The sequence below is a fragment of the Tachysurus fulvidraco genome, chromosome 6 (assembly GCF_022655615.1).
Source record: "Tachysurus fulvidraco isolate hzauxx_2018 chromosome 6, HZAU_PFXX_2.0, whole genome shotgun sequence".
Taxonomy (NCBI): domain Eukaryota; kingdom Metazoa; phylum Chordata; class Actinopteri; order Siluriformes; family Bagridae; genus Tachysurus; species Tachysurus fulvidraco.
Genome location: NC_062523.1, coordinates 22,084,421 through 22,100,768, shown reverse-complemented (window position 1 = coordinate 22,100,768; position 16,348 = coordinate 22,084,421). Strand labels below are relative to the sequence as shown.

Below are 16,348 nucleotides of genomic sequence, written 5' to 3'. Positions count from 1 at the left end.
ACTAACGTGACTTAGTTCATGAATAATAAATAAGACACAACAGTTTGAAGTGCTTGGTTCCATAGTAGTTACCATTTTTGACCTTTTTTGGCTTTTTAAACCCGAAACGTAATTTCTACAGTAAACCGCAGAACCTCGGAAATACCTCACTGGGATTGACGACCTCTTCCGTAGCTGCTCCTAACTTCTGAATAACTGCTGCTATGAAATTATATTTAATATTTAACCTCTTATACTGAAGTGTTATTATGTTCTCTTGAGTTATACAATATAAATTCGAAGTAAATTTCATGGTGTAATTTGTAATTGTAGTATCACTCACCTGAGTGCAGGGTTTTCATCCATTAAACAATTTTGATTGAGGCAGAACTGTAACAAACTCATATACACCCAGATGATGCTCTGACAAATAATCACATCAGTAATAAAACACACTGTTTGGATCCTGCCCATGTACCTTCATCCTCCTGTGTGGCGTTAGTGAAGTGTGTGGTGTGTATGCATTCATTCTTATATATATATATATATATATATATATATATAGATAGATATATATGTATCTTACATAGATATATATTTATATACATATATATATATATATATATATATATATATAAACACATTTCGTAACATATAGTTGTAATACAAAAAAAAAAAGAATTACAAGGTAACGTGTCTTCAGACAAATGTCCCTTGCTCATATTTGTTTGAATTGAATAAAAAAAGGAAAACTTGTTTTAATAAAGGAGATTTGTAACCAGTACAATGAATACTGTTATATACGTGAAGCAAGGTTTCTTCCCAGCTAACATTGAATAAGTAATATTGAGCAGCACTTTTCTGACAAACAAACAGTCTTTGGAAGATGTTAGTACTCTTCTCCCACCCAGATTTCACAGGCGTTCCCTGTCCAGCCGTCCCAGCACTCGCAGGTTCCGCAGTTGCACATGCCATTTCCTGGAACAGGATGTGAGAAGAGGAGCAGGAAATGAAATGAGTCATCTCGTCACAACCGTCTACAAGATTTCAGTGCTCAATATCAGTTCAGTACACATCTAACCGCAAATAAAAAACAAAAAACCTCTGGGTGAGACGTGATCTTGGTTGGCTTTATATATATAGAGCTGGAATACAGAAGAAAGATGCTGAATTATTCTGTTCACATTTTTTCTTGGCTTTGCAGGTTGTGTGATGTTGCCTGTTCAAGAGATTTTCATTTTTTCATTCTTTTTATTTTTCGTTTATGACAGGACTGCTGAACCTGGCTTTGTGAAAGGATTGTTACTGAGAAATTTTGAAGGAGAACCAGTGTGTCTCCGTGCAGGCCTAAATACACCTGGCTGGCTTGCTTGCCAGTTATTAAAATGCTTGATGGATGGAAGTTTGGAGGTTTGAAGTACTAAAACTAAAAAAAAATGTCTGGATTGGCTTCTATGAGTTGCAATGCACCACTGATCTAACTATAAATTAGCTGATTGGGATTAGCTCTTTGGGAGACAAGGTGACTAGCTTTGCAGTGCTTGGATTGAAGGTTTAGAGTTTAGAGTTTGCATGTTCTTCCTGTGCTTTGAGGGTTTTCTCGTCATCCTGGGCTGATTGGCATCTCTAAATTGTCTGTAGTGAATAAGTGTGTGTTATTTTACCCTGTGATGGGTTTACACCCCTCCCCTCTACCTTCCCGCCCCTCTTCACGCCCTTTGTGCTTTGAGTCACCTGGGATGGACTCGAGGATCCCTGTGACTCTATGGGTAGGATAAATGATACAGCAAATGGATGGATGGATAGATGGAAGGATGGATGGATGAATGGACTCCAGGTTCCCTGTGACCCTATGAGTAAGATAAGTGCTGCAATGGATGTATGGATGGTTGAATGGATGAATGAATGGATGGATGGAAGGATGGATGGATGAATGGACTCCAGGTTCCCTGTGACCCTATGAGTAAGATAAGTGCTGCAATGGATGGATGGATGGTTGAATGGATGAATGAATGGATGGATGGAAGGATGGATGGATGAATGGACTCCAGGTTCCCTGTGACCCTATGAGTAAGATAAGTGCTGCAATGGATGGATGGATGGTTGAATGGATGGATGGATGGATGGATGGATGGAAAGATGGATGGATGGAAAGATGGATGGATGGAAAGATGGATGGATGGACCCCAGGTTTCCTGTGACCCTATGAATAGGATAAGCGCTAAAGTAAATGGATGATGGATGCATGGATGGATGGATAGATGGACTGGATAGTAAAGAATAGAATTTTTCTAACCTAGGACTTTTTGTTTAGCGTCTAAAGACAAAAAATAAAAGTGTTAAGAATTCTTTGGCTGCATTTTATTCATGCAGCGTGATATCAAAGTGACATTTACTGTTCAATAAAGCAAAGAAAATAAATAAGAGACTTTTCCCAGTATGGTCGTCTGTGGTATGAACCCCAGTTAGATGACATCTCCCCACATCAGTGGTTATTACATGTATTAAGTGACTAATTGACTAATCTATGCTACCCCAGCCCTGACTTCAGATCCTTTCTTGCATAAGCAGACACAGCATATCAACGAGCAGAAGTGTTAGGTAGCAAATGTTCAATATATGACTGCACTGAAGGTTTTTATTAGTTGAGGTAGAGGTTTTACTCTTGGTGAAGATGCTTCACATCACCAACGAAACAGTTGGAATTTTAATCCATGGGGCATGAAATCGTGCACCAGGCATTCCTAATACATTGAATTTTCCACATCACTCATCAATTTATGGGTAATGAGAATCTCAGCTGGAGAAAGCATGAAATGTATGGATGTGAAATTAGTATTCGGAACCTGGCAGATACATTTAACATCATTATGTTTATAAAGGTTGGGTGCATTACTGTTGCCCCAGGAAATTCAAATCACTGCCTTCTTGTTTGTATTTGCATTTTTGTCTCTTATCAAAAGACAGTATTACCTTTGAAACATATGAAGATGAATCTAATAATCATTATGCATAAACTAATTGTAGCATACGCCCTAATCACTAATATGCTAATCACTGACATTTAACAGGTATTTATAACTTCTCTTTGTCGATAATGTTTGTGCGGGAGGAACAAAATAATTGCTTGAATGACATTGCAATAAATTCTTTTAAACAAAACAACCGTCTAGAGGTCAAAGATCTGAGCCATAATAAATACTTTAGTTGAGGTAAAGGAAATTTGCCACTGTCCCCAGAGGTTGCTTCCTGTTGGACCTCAGCCAAAGCCATAATCAGCAGTAGAGAATGAGGCAGTGAGGCTTTACTGATTGGACAGATCTCTATTGGCTTGGTACTGAGATGTCTAATCCAAATATGAAATTAAAGTAACATTCAAACAACTCTAAACCTGTCACCAAAACACAACATGCTGCAGTCGGGCCAAGAAATTAGTGTGTGTGTGTGTGTGTGTGTGTGTGTGTGTGTGTGTGTGTGTGTGTGTGTGTGTGTGTGTGTGTTTCAGACAGTGTGTGAATGTGTCTATACATGTATGTCTATACAAACCCTTTCTAAGTCTTTATGTGTATGCAAAGCTTTCTGCTGTATATGATGCAAACTACTGGATTTCCTAAACAATCAGAAGTATTTGTAGAAATTTGAAATCCAAACGATGCCTAAACATAAAAAGAGAAAGGTCACATTTAAAGATTTTATTCCACATTCTAATAATATCTGTCTATTTAATTTGTATTTAGTTTCATATGTAATTCATTGAAACCGACAAAAAAAGTTTTGGGGAAAATATGGGAAATGATCTTGATATAAGAGTTCATTATATTTACATTATAAATCCGATTTGGTGTCATTGATTTCTCTGTTGTCATATTCAAATGATTACGGTTTAATTGGTTTAATTCATTCATTTGTTTGTTTGTTTCTTTGTTTTTATTGACCGTTCAACATTATTACAGGTTCATAAAGACAATTGTCAATAAAAACAATGACTTCTTTTAAACCACATTCTAAAATGTCCAATTAACTAATCTAAGATCTATATCTCAAAGCCAAAGTCTAAAATCCGCTGTGGTTTAGATGTCTGCACTTTTGGAGGGGATTTTAATCTCCTGTAAGTCTTGGTGCGACACCTTAACGTAGTGTAATATTTTCCTGAGAATTCTGATTGCTTATATAAAGCAACACTGTGTTGACATTGACATTCTTAACCTAATTATGTGACACTTTATCAAATCTGTGATGGAAATCAAGTAAACTCTTTAGTTTAGTCTGAACACATGAGGAAAATGTCAGACACACTGGTGCTGAAATAATAGTTCTGTATTGTAGGCTACATTATTACATAGTTACATTATTAACATAAATGTTGCTACTGCGTTCAATGCCATCTCTGCAGTGGAACCAATTGTGTATGTGCATTGTGGACCATCTGACAGCTGGTATTAATACAATTTCACTATGGCACATAACCAAAAACTTGATCAATTTCTGACATTCGCTATGGGAGGAAGGCAGGCTTAACTAGCAAGCTAGCAATTATTCATTCATTCATTCATTCATTCATTCATTCATTTTCTACTGCTTATCTGAACTTCTCGGGCGTCATCGGGCATCAAGGCAGGATACACCCTGGACGGAGTGCCAACCCATCGCAGGGCACACACACACTCTCATTCACTCACACACTCACACACTATGGACAATTTTCCAGAGATGCCAATCAACCTACCATGCATGTCTTTGGACCGGGGAGGAAACCGGAATACCCGGAGGAAACCCCCGAGGCACGGGGAGAACATGCAAACTCCACACAAACAAGGCGGAGGTGGGAATCGAACCCCCAACCCCGGAGGTGTGAGGCGAACGTGCTAACCGCTAAGCCACTATGCATCCCAAGCTAGCAATTAAAACTCTAAAAATATTTAGGCATTCCGGCCAGTTGTTTGCATGTTGCTTGCTAATTGTACATGATTAGACAATTAATAAATGTTCAGCACATCCATAAATTTCATCTACACCATTTGGAATGTTTTAACATATTTTCTAAGAGTACAGTAAGGTAAAGATAGAAAAAGTCAATTATTAGTTTAAAAGGTTTACCAGATCACCTTATATATAACTCCTATACATACCTGTACAGATCACACCATCATGTTGGTCACACTCCCTGTCATCACATTCACAGAAATCGCCTGAAATGTACCATTCCTGTGGTGAGCAGATACACCTCCCGCAGTGACAAGAGCCTGAAAACATATGCTTAGGCTCAGTATAGTGGTTCATTTAATATAAAACCATCGCAATAACATATCTGTAACATTTCTGCTCACAGCTCGGGTAAATAAAAGCATCTTGTTAAAGGTTTAATACGCTGCAGTTAGCTGAATTATACAGTTATTGCTGAATGATAGAAGAGACCTGATTACTACTCGGTCAGATAGAAATCCTCATCCTCAAATAACAAATTAGACAGACCTCCATGAGAGAATTGTGTCATTAAATAAATAGACTTGAAAATTACAATTATATTCCAAAGAAGGCCATCACACAACAACCCTCATGCTAGCACAAAAGGCATTGCATGCTTATTAAAAATGACTTGAATAGCCACGACACTATATGATATGTTATTCAGTAGATCTTTAATGCATGCACTAAATGCCAAGGATTGTAGTAGCACTGCATGAAAGGAGGCAGAGTGCTCTGTGGTAGCCCTTTCTATCCATTTCCATAAAAAGCTACAGTGTGCTACAGACAACCAAAGACAGTCTCTACGGTGCATTCTAAGTTTATACCTTACACTTATGTTTTATGATTGCTGCACTTCCATTGCACCATGACAGGTAAAGTGGAGCACCACAGTTGATCTCTCCCACCTTTGCTGTCATGGATAAAGTGCAGCACTGGGTGAGCTCTGTATTACCTTTTCCGGAGCACATGACACCGTGGGCTGTCTCACACAAGTTCTTGCTCTGTTCGTCAGTCATGTTGCAGCTACGGGGGAACTGGCAGTGCTTTCCAAACCATCCATCACTGCAAATACAGCGGCCACACGAGCAAAAGCCATGCCCTGAGGGGACGAGATACACACACACACACACACACACACACACACACACACACACACACACACACACACACACACACACACACACACACACACACACATGTCATTTTTCTCACCAATTAATACAACAAAAACAATGCAACGTTTTGACTGATCCAAATGCTATGATGTTATGTTGCTGGGCTTTAATAATAGCTACTCAGCTGGAGTCATAAGTTAGACATAGATCCACATGAAAGTCTGGCTCAGAGCTGCTTAATAGGACTATAAATGTCCTGTGTGATACTGTGATGAATACACAGCTTAAGTTACACAGCTATAATAATAATAATAATAATAATAATAATAATAATAATAATAATAATAATAATAATAATAATAATAATAATTTCACTGCATGTCATACTCTGTATGCATGTGTATGTGACAAATACATTTTGATTTGATGAGATTTGAATATTATTATTATTATTATTATTATTATTATTATTATTATTATTATTGTTGTTGTTGTTATTGTTGTTGTTGTTGTTGTTGTTAATGTTCAAGCACCAAAAGAAAAACCATGTAAAGATGCAAAGAAGTAAAACTTATGTCTGTATATAAAAATAACTCATTTCCACTATTCAGAAGTAAGATAGACCCAATTGGCCTAATGGTGGCTATGTAACGTAATCCCTTATGTTTTGTCACCTATGTCAACTGAACTGTACACTCTAAATTATTCTTCCATCATTATTACTTACCCATTAATTTGCACAACTAGTTTTGGGTTAAACTACTTAGAGTTTAAAGCTCAATAATTATGTAGTTTTTTTTGTAGTTTATTTAGTTTTTATTTTTTGGTTGATTGTTTGGTGGTTTAGTTGCTTGCTTTGTTGGTTGTGTTTGTTTAGCTGGTTGGTTAGTTAGTTAGTGTGATGCTGTTAGTGTTAAGATGGATGGTTTGCTGGTTATTTGGTTGTTTACCTGGATAGTTGGTTGGTTGTTTAGCTTGTTGGTTTGTTGTTTATGTTGTTTGCTGACTAGTTGTTAGTTCTTTATTTTTTGTTGGGTGATTAATTGTTCAGCTGATTGGATAGATGGTTTAAGTAATCTTTGTTTTGGTCATAGCTTTACATTAAAATAATTTAAGTTAACTTGAATCGGAGTGAAAAGGGTTTGAAAACAATTTGAAATGTTTCTTCAAATTGAATTCTATACCTGTGCACCGTGTATTCCAGTACTGGATTAACATGTGCTCATATTAAGACTTAATATTATTGTGGACCTCACATAAGTAGGCTTGAATATTTAGTATGTTCATATGTATAGTCAACATTGTTGATTCTCTCATACAGCAGTACAATAACAAAATTGAATATGAATAATTCAGAAATAAGTTTTCTAGGTTTCTTGCCCGACTCTGTCCATTTCAGGGTTCAGGATTGTTCCTGGCTGTGGGCTTTATAGCATGACAGAGGAAATGTGATGCAGTGGCTGTATGAGTGTTGGCAGGGAGTAAATGAAACACTTTTCAAGTGGCTGTGAAGGTTGGAGTTTCTCTGTTGTTGGAGGGACAGTCTGTGAATCAGTGGGAAATGAACAGTGAATAATAGAGTTCTACCTGCAGCTACTGCTGCTTCCTCTCTCACACAATTTCAAGGATTCCCTCAAGATTTAACTGGGCAGAGAAGTGTATATTTTCCTGGATATTAAAGTTCAACTCAGTATAAAATGAAAAGACGTACAGTGGGGAGGTGTGTCTGTAAGATGGGAAAAATAAAAATCTCGCTGTTCACAGACATTATAACCATACGATTAAACGTCATTACGTTAGTTGTGGATAAAATAATATCATGAAGATATAGCTCTGGTTAGTGGTGCATTAGAAAAGTGCTGAATCTGTTGTCAGGAGATCAAATCTTAAGGTTTTATCAGACATCTTTGTCCAGGAGCTGAGGGAGCAATTGGTCGAGGACTCTGGGGTAAGGCTGACATTTTTGTGCACTACTACCCTATTCATTTTGTAGTATTAATAGTGTGAGGAGTGTGTTCACAATAAAAATTTATAAAGAAGTGCACTTCAACTACCCAGATGATGCACTTATTTCCTCGAGAAAAAAAAAAGTTTGTGGAATGTTGGACACTTATATGCACTCGAAACACACAGCTTTGCATACATAGTGAAAGAAGTGGCAGGGCTACCAGGCACTGATGCTGGATGAAAAAAATTTCAAGATGGCCTATGACAATTTTTTTGGACAATACACCTTACAAACATTTTTAAAACTCAGTGTATTTTGCTGAAGCTAGCGGCATCTCATTATGTGCGTTTGACACCATATGCTATTGACCAGGACCCACTTTCTACATCTGGTTATTCAGTAAGCCATTAGAGTTCCATCTGAGACAATATTACGCTTCTAGCAGTCATATACTAAACACACATTGCATAGTGTAAGTGTACAACGTGTAGTATATCTTTTGGGACACAGCTACAGTGTACAATGTATTATATGGTACTTTCCTCAAAATGTGTTACACACAGTTGACTGGCTTCATGTGTCTCAAAGAAAGCACTGAATTCAAGTCTATGTAGCTGTTAGCGAGCTAGTAGGGGAAGTATCCCCCTCCAAAAAAAAGCCCTAAATTATATAGATACCATGAAAACCTGCTAGTCTTCTTCCTCTTATCCTGGGTTATTTTCCAGGGATGAGGTTTAAAAGGCTGGAGTGTGCTGTTGGTGAGGCTTCATGCTTGGTTGCCCCAATCAGTCAGCCTATGAGAGCATTTAATTGCTTTGGAAGAGTGGCACCCCCCGACCCTTTCAATTAAACTGCACCTGTGATTCCACATTACTGAAGCTGTGAATGCAATTTGTATGTACATGCTGTCTTCAAACCTTTCATGTCTGGCTTTGAAGCAACGAACGAAATCCCCTGCATGACTATGCATGTGAATACTGCCTTCGAAAAATGTATGTATTCGACACTGTATTTAAATGCTGATACAATAATTGAGTCCTGAAATCTGCAATGAATTTCTGCATTAGTATCATGGCTCACTGTGTCAAAACACGTATAAAACCCCTTATAATTTGAGTGCACACTTCTTTTTAAATGCTAACTCTCCAACTGAATCAGCCAGCGATTAGCTTATATTAACTTTTCACCAGTGAGAGAGTCACAGGGCTCTCTGTAGTGTCTATGAGAGGAACTGGAGGGAGTGTGTGGGCTGAATCAGCATTAGTGAAGGATGAATGTGTTCCTCAGCTTTCCTGTGATAACATGTTCTAAACTGCATCACCGGAGCTTCATGCATATTTAAAGTCCATTTTCAGGCATGCCCAGACAGGCCAGAGGGTCGGATGTGCCCGCCGGGCCCCTGTGCTACTGTCACTTAGGAATATGACACAGTGATCCTGAAGAAAGCGCACAGGATTAATAATGCATCCACCATTCAAAAGGAGTCGCATCTGCCTTGTATGTTACAAGGCATCACACTGTGTTAAAACAGTACATAAAATCACAACCAAACAGCTATTCCTTATTCTCGACTCAGAGAGTGTGATCTGACTAATGTACTGAATTTGTGTGAACGCCATGTGCTTTGGAATCACTTAAAGGATTCTGATGACTGATTGTGTACTTTAGTCTGTAACATGTAGTACATACGTAATTGTCTAGTGACACTGGACAATCATTTTCATAAGGAAGCTCATGTATGAAAAGAGGTGATGAAGGTGAAGGCGCTTTCATTACAACGCGCTTACAGGATATATAATTCTATTTCCTGAGTGTGTCTTTTGTTCTGTAGTACTGTTAGGACTCAGCCCGGACTTTGGCCATGTGCGTTTTGTTTATGTTCCTCGTCACACGTCTGCCTCGCCTTTGTCTGCTCCTCCCATCTCCACACACCTGTTTCCCATTGTCATTACCATGTCTATTTAACTGTGCCTCGTTGCCTTGTGCACTCGGAAACTACTGTTGTCTTTGGTTGTCTTGTTCTGTTGTCCTGTCTCGAGTTTGTGTTAATGTTTCTTTTGTTATTAAACCCTGTTTATTTTGCTATCCTGCATCTGGGTCCATACTGCTGCAATACTGTAAAAGTGTCAGTGCTATCTAAACATGGCCAGTAATAACCAGAAAGTGTTTCAGTTTACCAACTAAATATTATGGGCAAAATTAATAAAGTTAGTTTCACTTCATTAGAAATCCCAGAGCAGTCAGAAGTCTTCTTGGCATGGGTTCTACAAGCTGAGAATCTGGTCCATGGTAACATGATTACATCACGTCATAGCTTCAGATTTGTTCAGCTGCTTTCCTGCTGCAAATGTGCCATTCAACTACATCCCCAAAGAGCTCCACCGAAGAGCTCACTGAAATACGCTAGATCCTTTGAACTGTTTGTGGAACCAGTTTGCGATGACACATTTTGTCACATGCTGGAATAGCCATTATAAAATGGTGAACTATGGTTATAAAGAAATTGACCTGGTAAACTTATCATTTATATTATATTATATACTTATCATTTATATTATATTATATTATATTATATATTTATTTATATAATATTAAATACACAGGCTGTAAATATAAAAGAATAGTAAAAAAAAACTGATTCATAATTTACATATTGAATTTAAAACATAGAAAATACTGCACTAGTTAAAAGTAATCCTTGTTTTTGTAGTTTGCAAGTTGAATGCAAATATTAGAAAAAAAAAGTACCAGTATATAATGTTAAAAATTAATATAATAGTAGTTAAATCTTACCAACTGACTGCCTAAATATGAATTTTAGCATGAAATACATGAACAGCTGATTTTATTTTACATGATAGAATATGTACGTACATGTCCATCTGCACCTACTATTACTTATAAAGACACCATAATTACCCATTTCACCCCATGTACTGTAATTATTGCACAGTGACATTAAGTTCTCTTTTTGGCACTTTCAGTCCAGACATTGCTTATTTAGAGCTCTTAAAGTGGTGAGTGTTTTCTAACAGGCTTTTATTTATGCCTAGAACATTGATGCCAGTGGAAGAGGGATGCAGAGGGAATCAAAGACAATAATCTCCTTGGCCTAAGAGTGAAAGTCATGGCAAGTGATTACAGCCATCTGGCCTATGGCTCTGTGTACAGGAGATCCAGTGCATGTGACACACACACACACACACACACACACACACACACACACACACACACACACACACACACACACACACACACACACACACACACACACACACTCCAAGGGGTGTCGATATGTATTCCACATTAAAACTGAGGTAAGGTTTAGACCTGACAAGGTTCTTTGCCCCTGGAGTACATGTAGTGAACTTGTCTGTAGTGAACACTCGGTTAAAGACATGGGAGCTCGTTGACGTCTCTGCGATTTATCAGCGATAGCACTGATTTTCACCGCCTGATTTTAGAGTCTTGGGTATTTTTATGAAGGTAAACAATTACAAAGTTAAAGTCAGTTAAGAAGTAAAGTCTATGTTTTGTGGTATCACTTTTTAAAGTTGTCACAAATTCAATTCATACATTTTAGTCCACACAGTATCTGATCAAATAGAGATATCCTGACTCAACACCCTAGTTCCTTTGCTTCCCAGGTCACTTTTAGTCGATCTATACTGTGTATATATGGATAGGCGAAATAAATATCGGCTAAATGTGGGCAGAGGGAATGAAGTCGCTGCCCCGCATGATTCGTGAAGTGCTACATTGATTGGATTCTTCTTCACATCTTTAGGAAATCATTAACGTCTGATCTCTGAAGTGTACCTCTTCCTTCTGTGTATCCACGTCCTAGGGCAGGGTCTGTACAGAGTGACTGATTGCCTAATCATTATCACTACTCCTGAAGCCTAGTCAATATGAGACATGGTAAAAAGATGTTGACAGAAGTGACTCAGGGATTATTAAAAGCTATTAATTGACTCCACATCTCAGCTATTGTAAAATGACATGACATGGACGCCAGGATCGTGTGGTTTACAAGCTATTGAGCAGTCTATCATAGACAAGACAGTAGCAACCATATTTAGCTGTTTGTTCATGTGGAATTGCTCACATTTTCCATCACAACAGCCCATTGAGTCCCACTGAAACTAAGCTGTCTGGTACCTTAATGTCTCGGTCTGGTGCAGTTTGGCCTGCACTTCGGGATACAGAAAACATTCCCTCATTTCTATCTCACCTAATTCTAATAGATGTTTTTTGAGAATTTTAATATTATTAATGACATCTTTTTTAATGCTAGAGTTCTCTAATACTGATCCAAGCTGTATAATGAGAAGAGGCTCAAAAAAAAAGGAAAAAAAAGAAAGAATAGTGTAATTGGAGGTCCTATTCTCATCACACACACACACACACACACACACACACACACACACACACACACACACACACACACACACACACACACACACACGTACACGTACACACACGTACACGTACTGCACATGGTATGGTATATCACAGTTTATCTAGGATGGCATTGTTGTCAGTGTTTGTCCTTGGTAATCCATTGTGCATTGTGTGTGTATAGTGTTTCTGTGTGCACTACATACCACCGCAGATGTCTTTGTTCACGTCTTCACACTGCCGGTCATCACACTCGCAGTTCTTGCCATGAACACGGCTGTCTCCTGGTGGATGGCACGTGCACTGTCCACATGCACACTGGCCTAAAACAAACAATCACACACAAAAGTGAAAAGATGAGATCCGTCGTAATATGCAGTGCAAGCGCACTCTACATTCAGTAAACTTCCAAAAGTGTCAAACTGTGGCGAAATCTCGTGTTGTGTTTCATCTCCATTAACTTGCTATTAATCTGACAAATAGCTAAATAACCCAGTTGTGCTTCAATTTGATTTTCCCATATAACCTTATTGTGGCTAGTAATTCGGTAACACAATATTGTGTTTATGAGTGTCTGCACCTAGCTGAGTGTGTTAATGAGCCTATTACATATGAAGCATTGTTGATCGTGTATCAGCGGTGTGTGTTCAGGTGTCGAGAAACAACCCCCCCTTTCCGAATCACGATTGCGTCACTCTTTCTCACTGACAGCATGCGATAATCAGAAATGGATAATTCGTAGGCCGTTAAGTGGTACTAATATCATAATTGCTTTCTGTTATCTTTCTTTCACCGCTAAAGACTCGGTTTTAGGCAATTAAATTTATCGCTCGATGGTGGGCTGGTAGATGAAGGCAGATATTATAAAAGGTGTCATGATAAGGAAACGATCCGATTTCAAAGCATACACAATTCTGCAGTTGGCCCTGTGCATAAGATATTTCGAGGCAATTATCTTGCATGGCATGCTTGCTTATGATAATTAAGACAAACTAAAACAATAAAATGAATGTTTTTTTTTTTTTACAGTGCTAACTGTATTGCAGCCAAAAACTTTTACCCTCCAAGCAGCGTGGTGTTGCTGGAAGAAGACATCTGCTATGGCACACAAAAATAAATTCTCTGACTGTTCATTACAGACTGTTGACGTGAATGGTTTTGCTTGAACACAGCAGATCTACAAGTGCATATATTATCCAGATAATTAACATCTATACAGTATATCACATTTAGCTGAAAACTACTGTGACTACTGCACTGATCCTTCATAATCTCTTAAACAATAGTTAACCAATGACTTCGAATAAATGTCTCTAGGAAGACGATTCACTAGAAAAAGAAAAGACAATGATCCTGATATCCACTGACAAGGATTTTCATCGAAACGTACTTTCGTGTCATAGGATGAAGAAGTGCAGATGGCTTTGGCCTGTGGATATCAGCGTACACGTTAGCACGGCTGCTGAAATCTGTCCGACACTGGCAGCTACCGTGGCTTCAGGCAGGCGGTGAGAACAACAAGCAACGCCCTGTCTGACAAGCACTCAGCCTGCCAAGCAGATAAGCCCCGTCTGCGTGCTGCTGTTGCCACAGCAACTAGTGATGTCATAACACTCGCGTCTCATCGATTAGCTTTTGCGACACCACACAGCCCTGTCGGACGGCTCAAGCATTTTCCTCACGTTTAACCACTGTGTCCGTCTCCTGCATTTTGTCTCACCTTGAGATGAGTAGATGAGGAATGAGAGAGCTGATTAAACCGTGCGGACTGGAATTTAGCTTAGGGCAGGCAGTGTTGGCATGTCATCTAAAAATGACACAAAGAAACTGACAGGTTTCTGCTTCATCTTGTGTTGTCTTGCCTTTAGTTTTTCACCTGCTAACATTTCACAAGCAGGTTGTTTACATTGCAAAGGAAATATTATATTCAATTTTATTTACCACAATCTCTCCAAACAATTAACATTCTTCAGTCTTAGGATTGTAGCGAGGTAACGAGATGTCACCATCACGTTTCTGTAGCTTTGCTCCGAATTGAACCAAAAGTGGCTGTGATCCAGTCCAGACTTTTTTTTTAAATTATTATTATTATTTTTAGACATTATATTACACATTATCATTTTTCAAATATCATCATTTGGAAAAAAAAACAAAAAAACATTCTTCATCTCCTGAACTTCTACGACATCATTTTGAGTTCATAACTGGTCTTAACCAGACACTGTCCTATCTCACTAAATAGATAGATAGATAGATAGATAGATAGATAGATAGATAGATAGATAGATAGATAGATAGATAGATAGATAGATAGATAAAATAAATAAATAAATCAATAAATGAATAAATCAATAAATGAATGAATGAATGAATGAATGAATGAATGAATGAATGAATGAATGAATGAATGAATAAATAAATAAATAAGACATATCTGTTGCTTTGATTATTATGTCCCAATCATGATCATGATCGTGTGCTGTGTTTTTTTTTTTTTAGCAGTAACAGTAAAGCCTCTATGTGCATTTCACAGACAACCATCCAATAAATCTGAATCCGGTCTACAAACTCTATCCGTCTTTCACAATCAACTTCAGAATCTCTTCACCTTGTTACTTAAGGATATCGCGGCCGCTGATTCATCAAAGTAAATGATATACTGTAGTAGGACATTTATTGTCTTGATGCCCAAGGTCTGAGATTTTAAATGAAATAGTCCCCAGAGACAGCTATCTAAAGCTGTTTCCTGTTACACTGTTTATTCTATCATATCAGTCACAACTACTGTTAGTCAGATCTAGTTACTCTCCTTTGGCTTAAGCTTTGGTTGCTATAAAAGGCTGTAACTGCTAACAAGTCAAAGTGCCACTCTTTCTTCACAGACTTTAAAGAAGGAAATGTAGAAGGCAAAGGGAGTTTGGCTACATAACGCTTTGCCATCTTTGACATTAAATGACAGCGGTGCTCACCAAGCAGCCAGAGTGCCCTGGAGTCTTGCTGCGTGCATCTTGATTTGCCTTTGCCTTTCATGAACCGTGCAAATAATGCCTCCGAGGCAGCAGAGACAAAATTTCTGTTTCTTTGCTTTTGAAAAGGCCAAACAGAAATGACAAGAATCAAAAAGCAAGACCATTTGAAGATTGTTCTAAAGAAAAATATTACATCACCAAATTTATCTCCCATCTCCTGAGTAATAGTTTATATACCGTAAGTGTTCAGGAGAATAATGAACAAATATACTGTAATACGCTACATATTCTACACACTGAAACCGGGTTCTAATTCGATCTCATGATGATGGTAATTTTCGGTTGTAATTCTGCTTCAGCAGAAAGGATTCTGAGAGCTGCTCAGAAGGTCTGGGATGTAAACGGTTTCTCAGGATAGTGAAAGAATTGCAGCTATATTGATACGACCAAAAGATTTTGGGCAGAGAGTAAATAGCATGTGCTTGCAGGCGAGTGGTAGTTTCTGGTGTTTTCCTAGAAGCATTACAGTTTTTGCTTCAGTGGGAAACATGCAACAGGAAAATATCATCTTCTCAGGAAAGATTGTTGACCAGCTTTATATGATCAATAGGTTATTCTGGGAGTTAAAGCACCCATTTTTTCATGGAGCTCATTTAATGAAACCTAAACATTGGGCCTTACTCTACTGACTTGGAAAAAAGAAAAACTGTTTTATAATCCATCATGTTACCGTGTTTAACAAGGAAGAAGTCAAGTCTCAAATGTATTATTTGAAATGACCTTTGAGCATATTGCTTACATCAATGGAATCTAAATGTGATTTCACTTCACAGCAGTTTGGGGATTAAATTTATCATAGACTTCTCATAGTCAAACCCACATAAACGTAGGTTCTATGTACTTCTATGTAATATCTCCTGGAGCATCTCGAGTACATTGCTGACATAGTGAGTGTATATACAAGGTAA

The 16,348-nt window shown here is 38.0% G+C and overlaps 1 protein-coding gene across 1 annotated transcript in view; it reads right to left on the bottom strand.

The window, feature by feature from the left end:
• Positions 1-712: 712 nt before the first annotated feature.
• itgbl1 (integrin, beta-like 1) overlaps positions 713-16,348 on the bottom strand; it is a 53,871-nt gene continuing 38,235 nt past the window's right edge. Inside the window, 4 exon segments of the mRNA XM_027165986.2 lie at positions 713-957; positions 5,109-5,222; positions 5,900-6,046; positions 12,618-12,734. Of these exon segments, the coding sequence (XP_027021787.2) occupies positions 869-957; positions 5,109-5,222; positions 5,900-6,046; positions 12,618-12,734 (467 nt within the window). The 3' untranslated portion in view covers positions 713-868.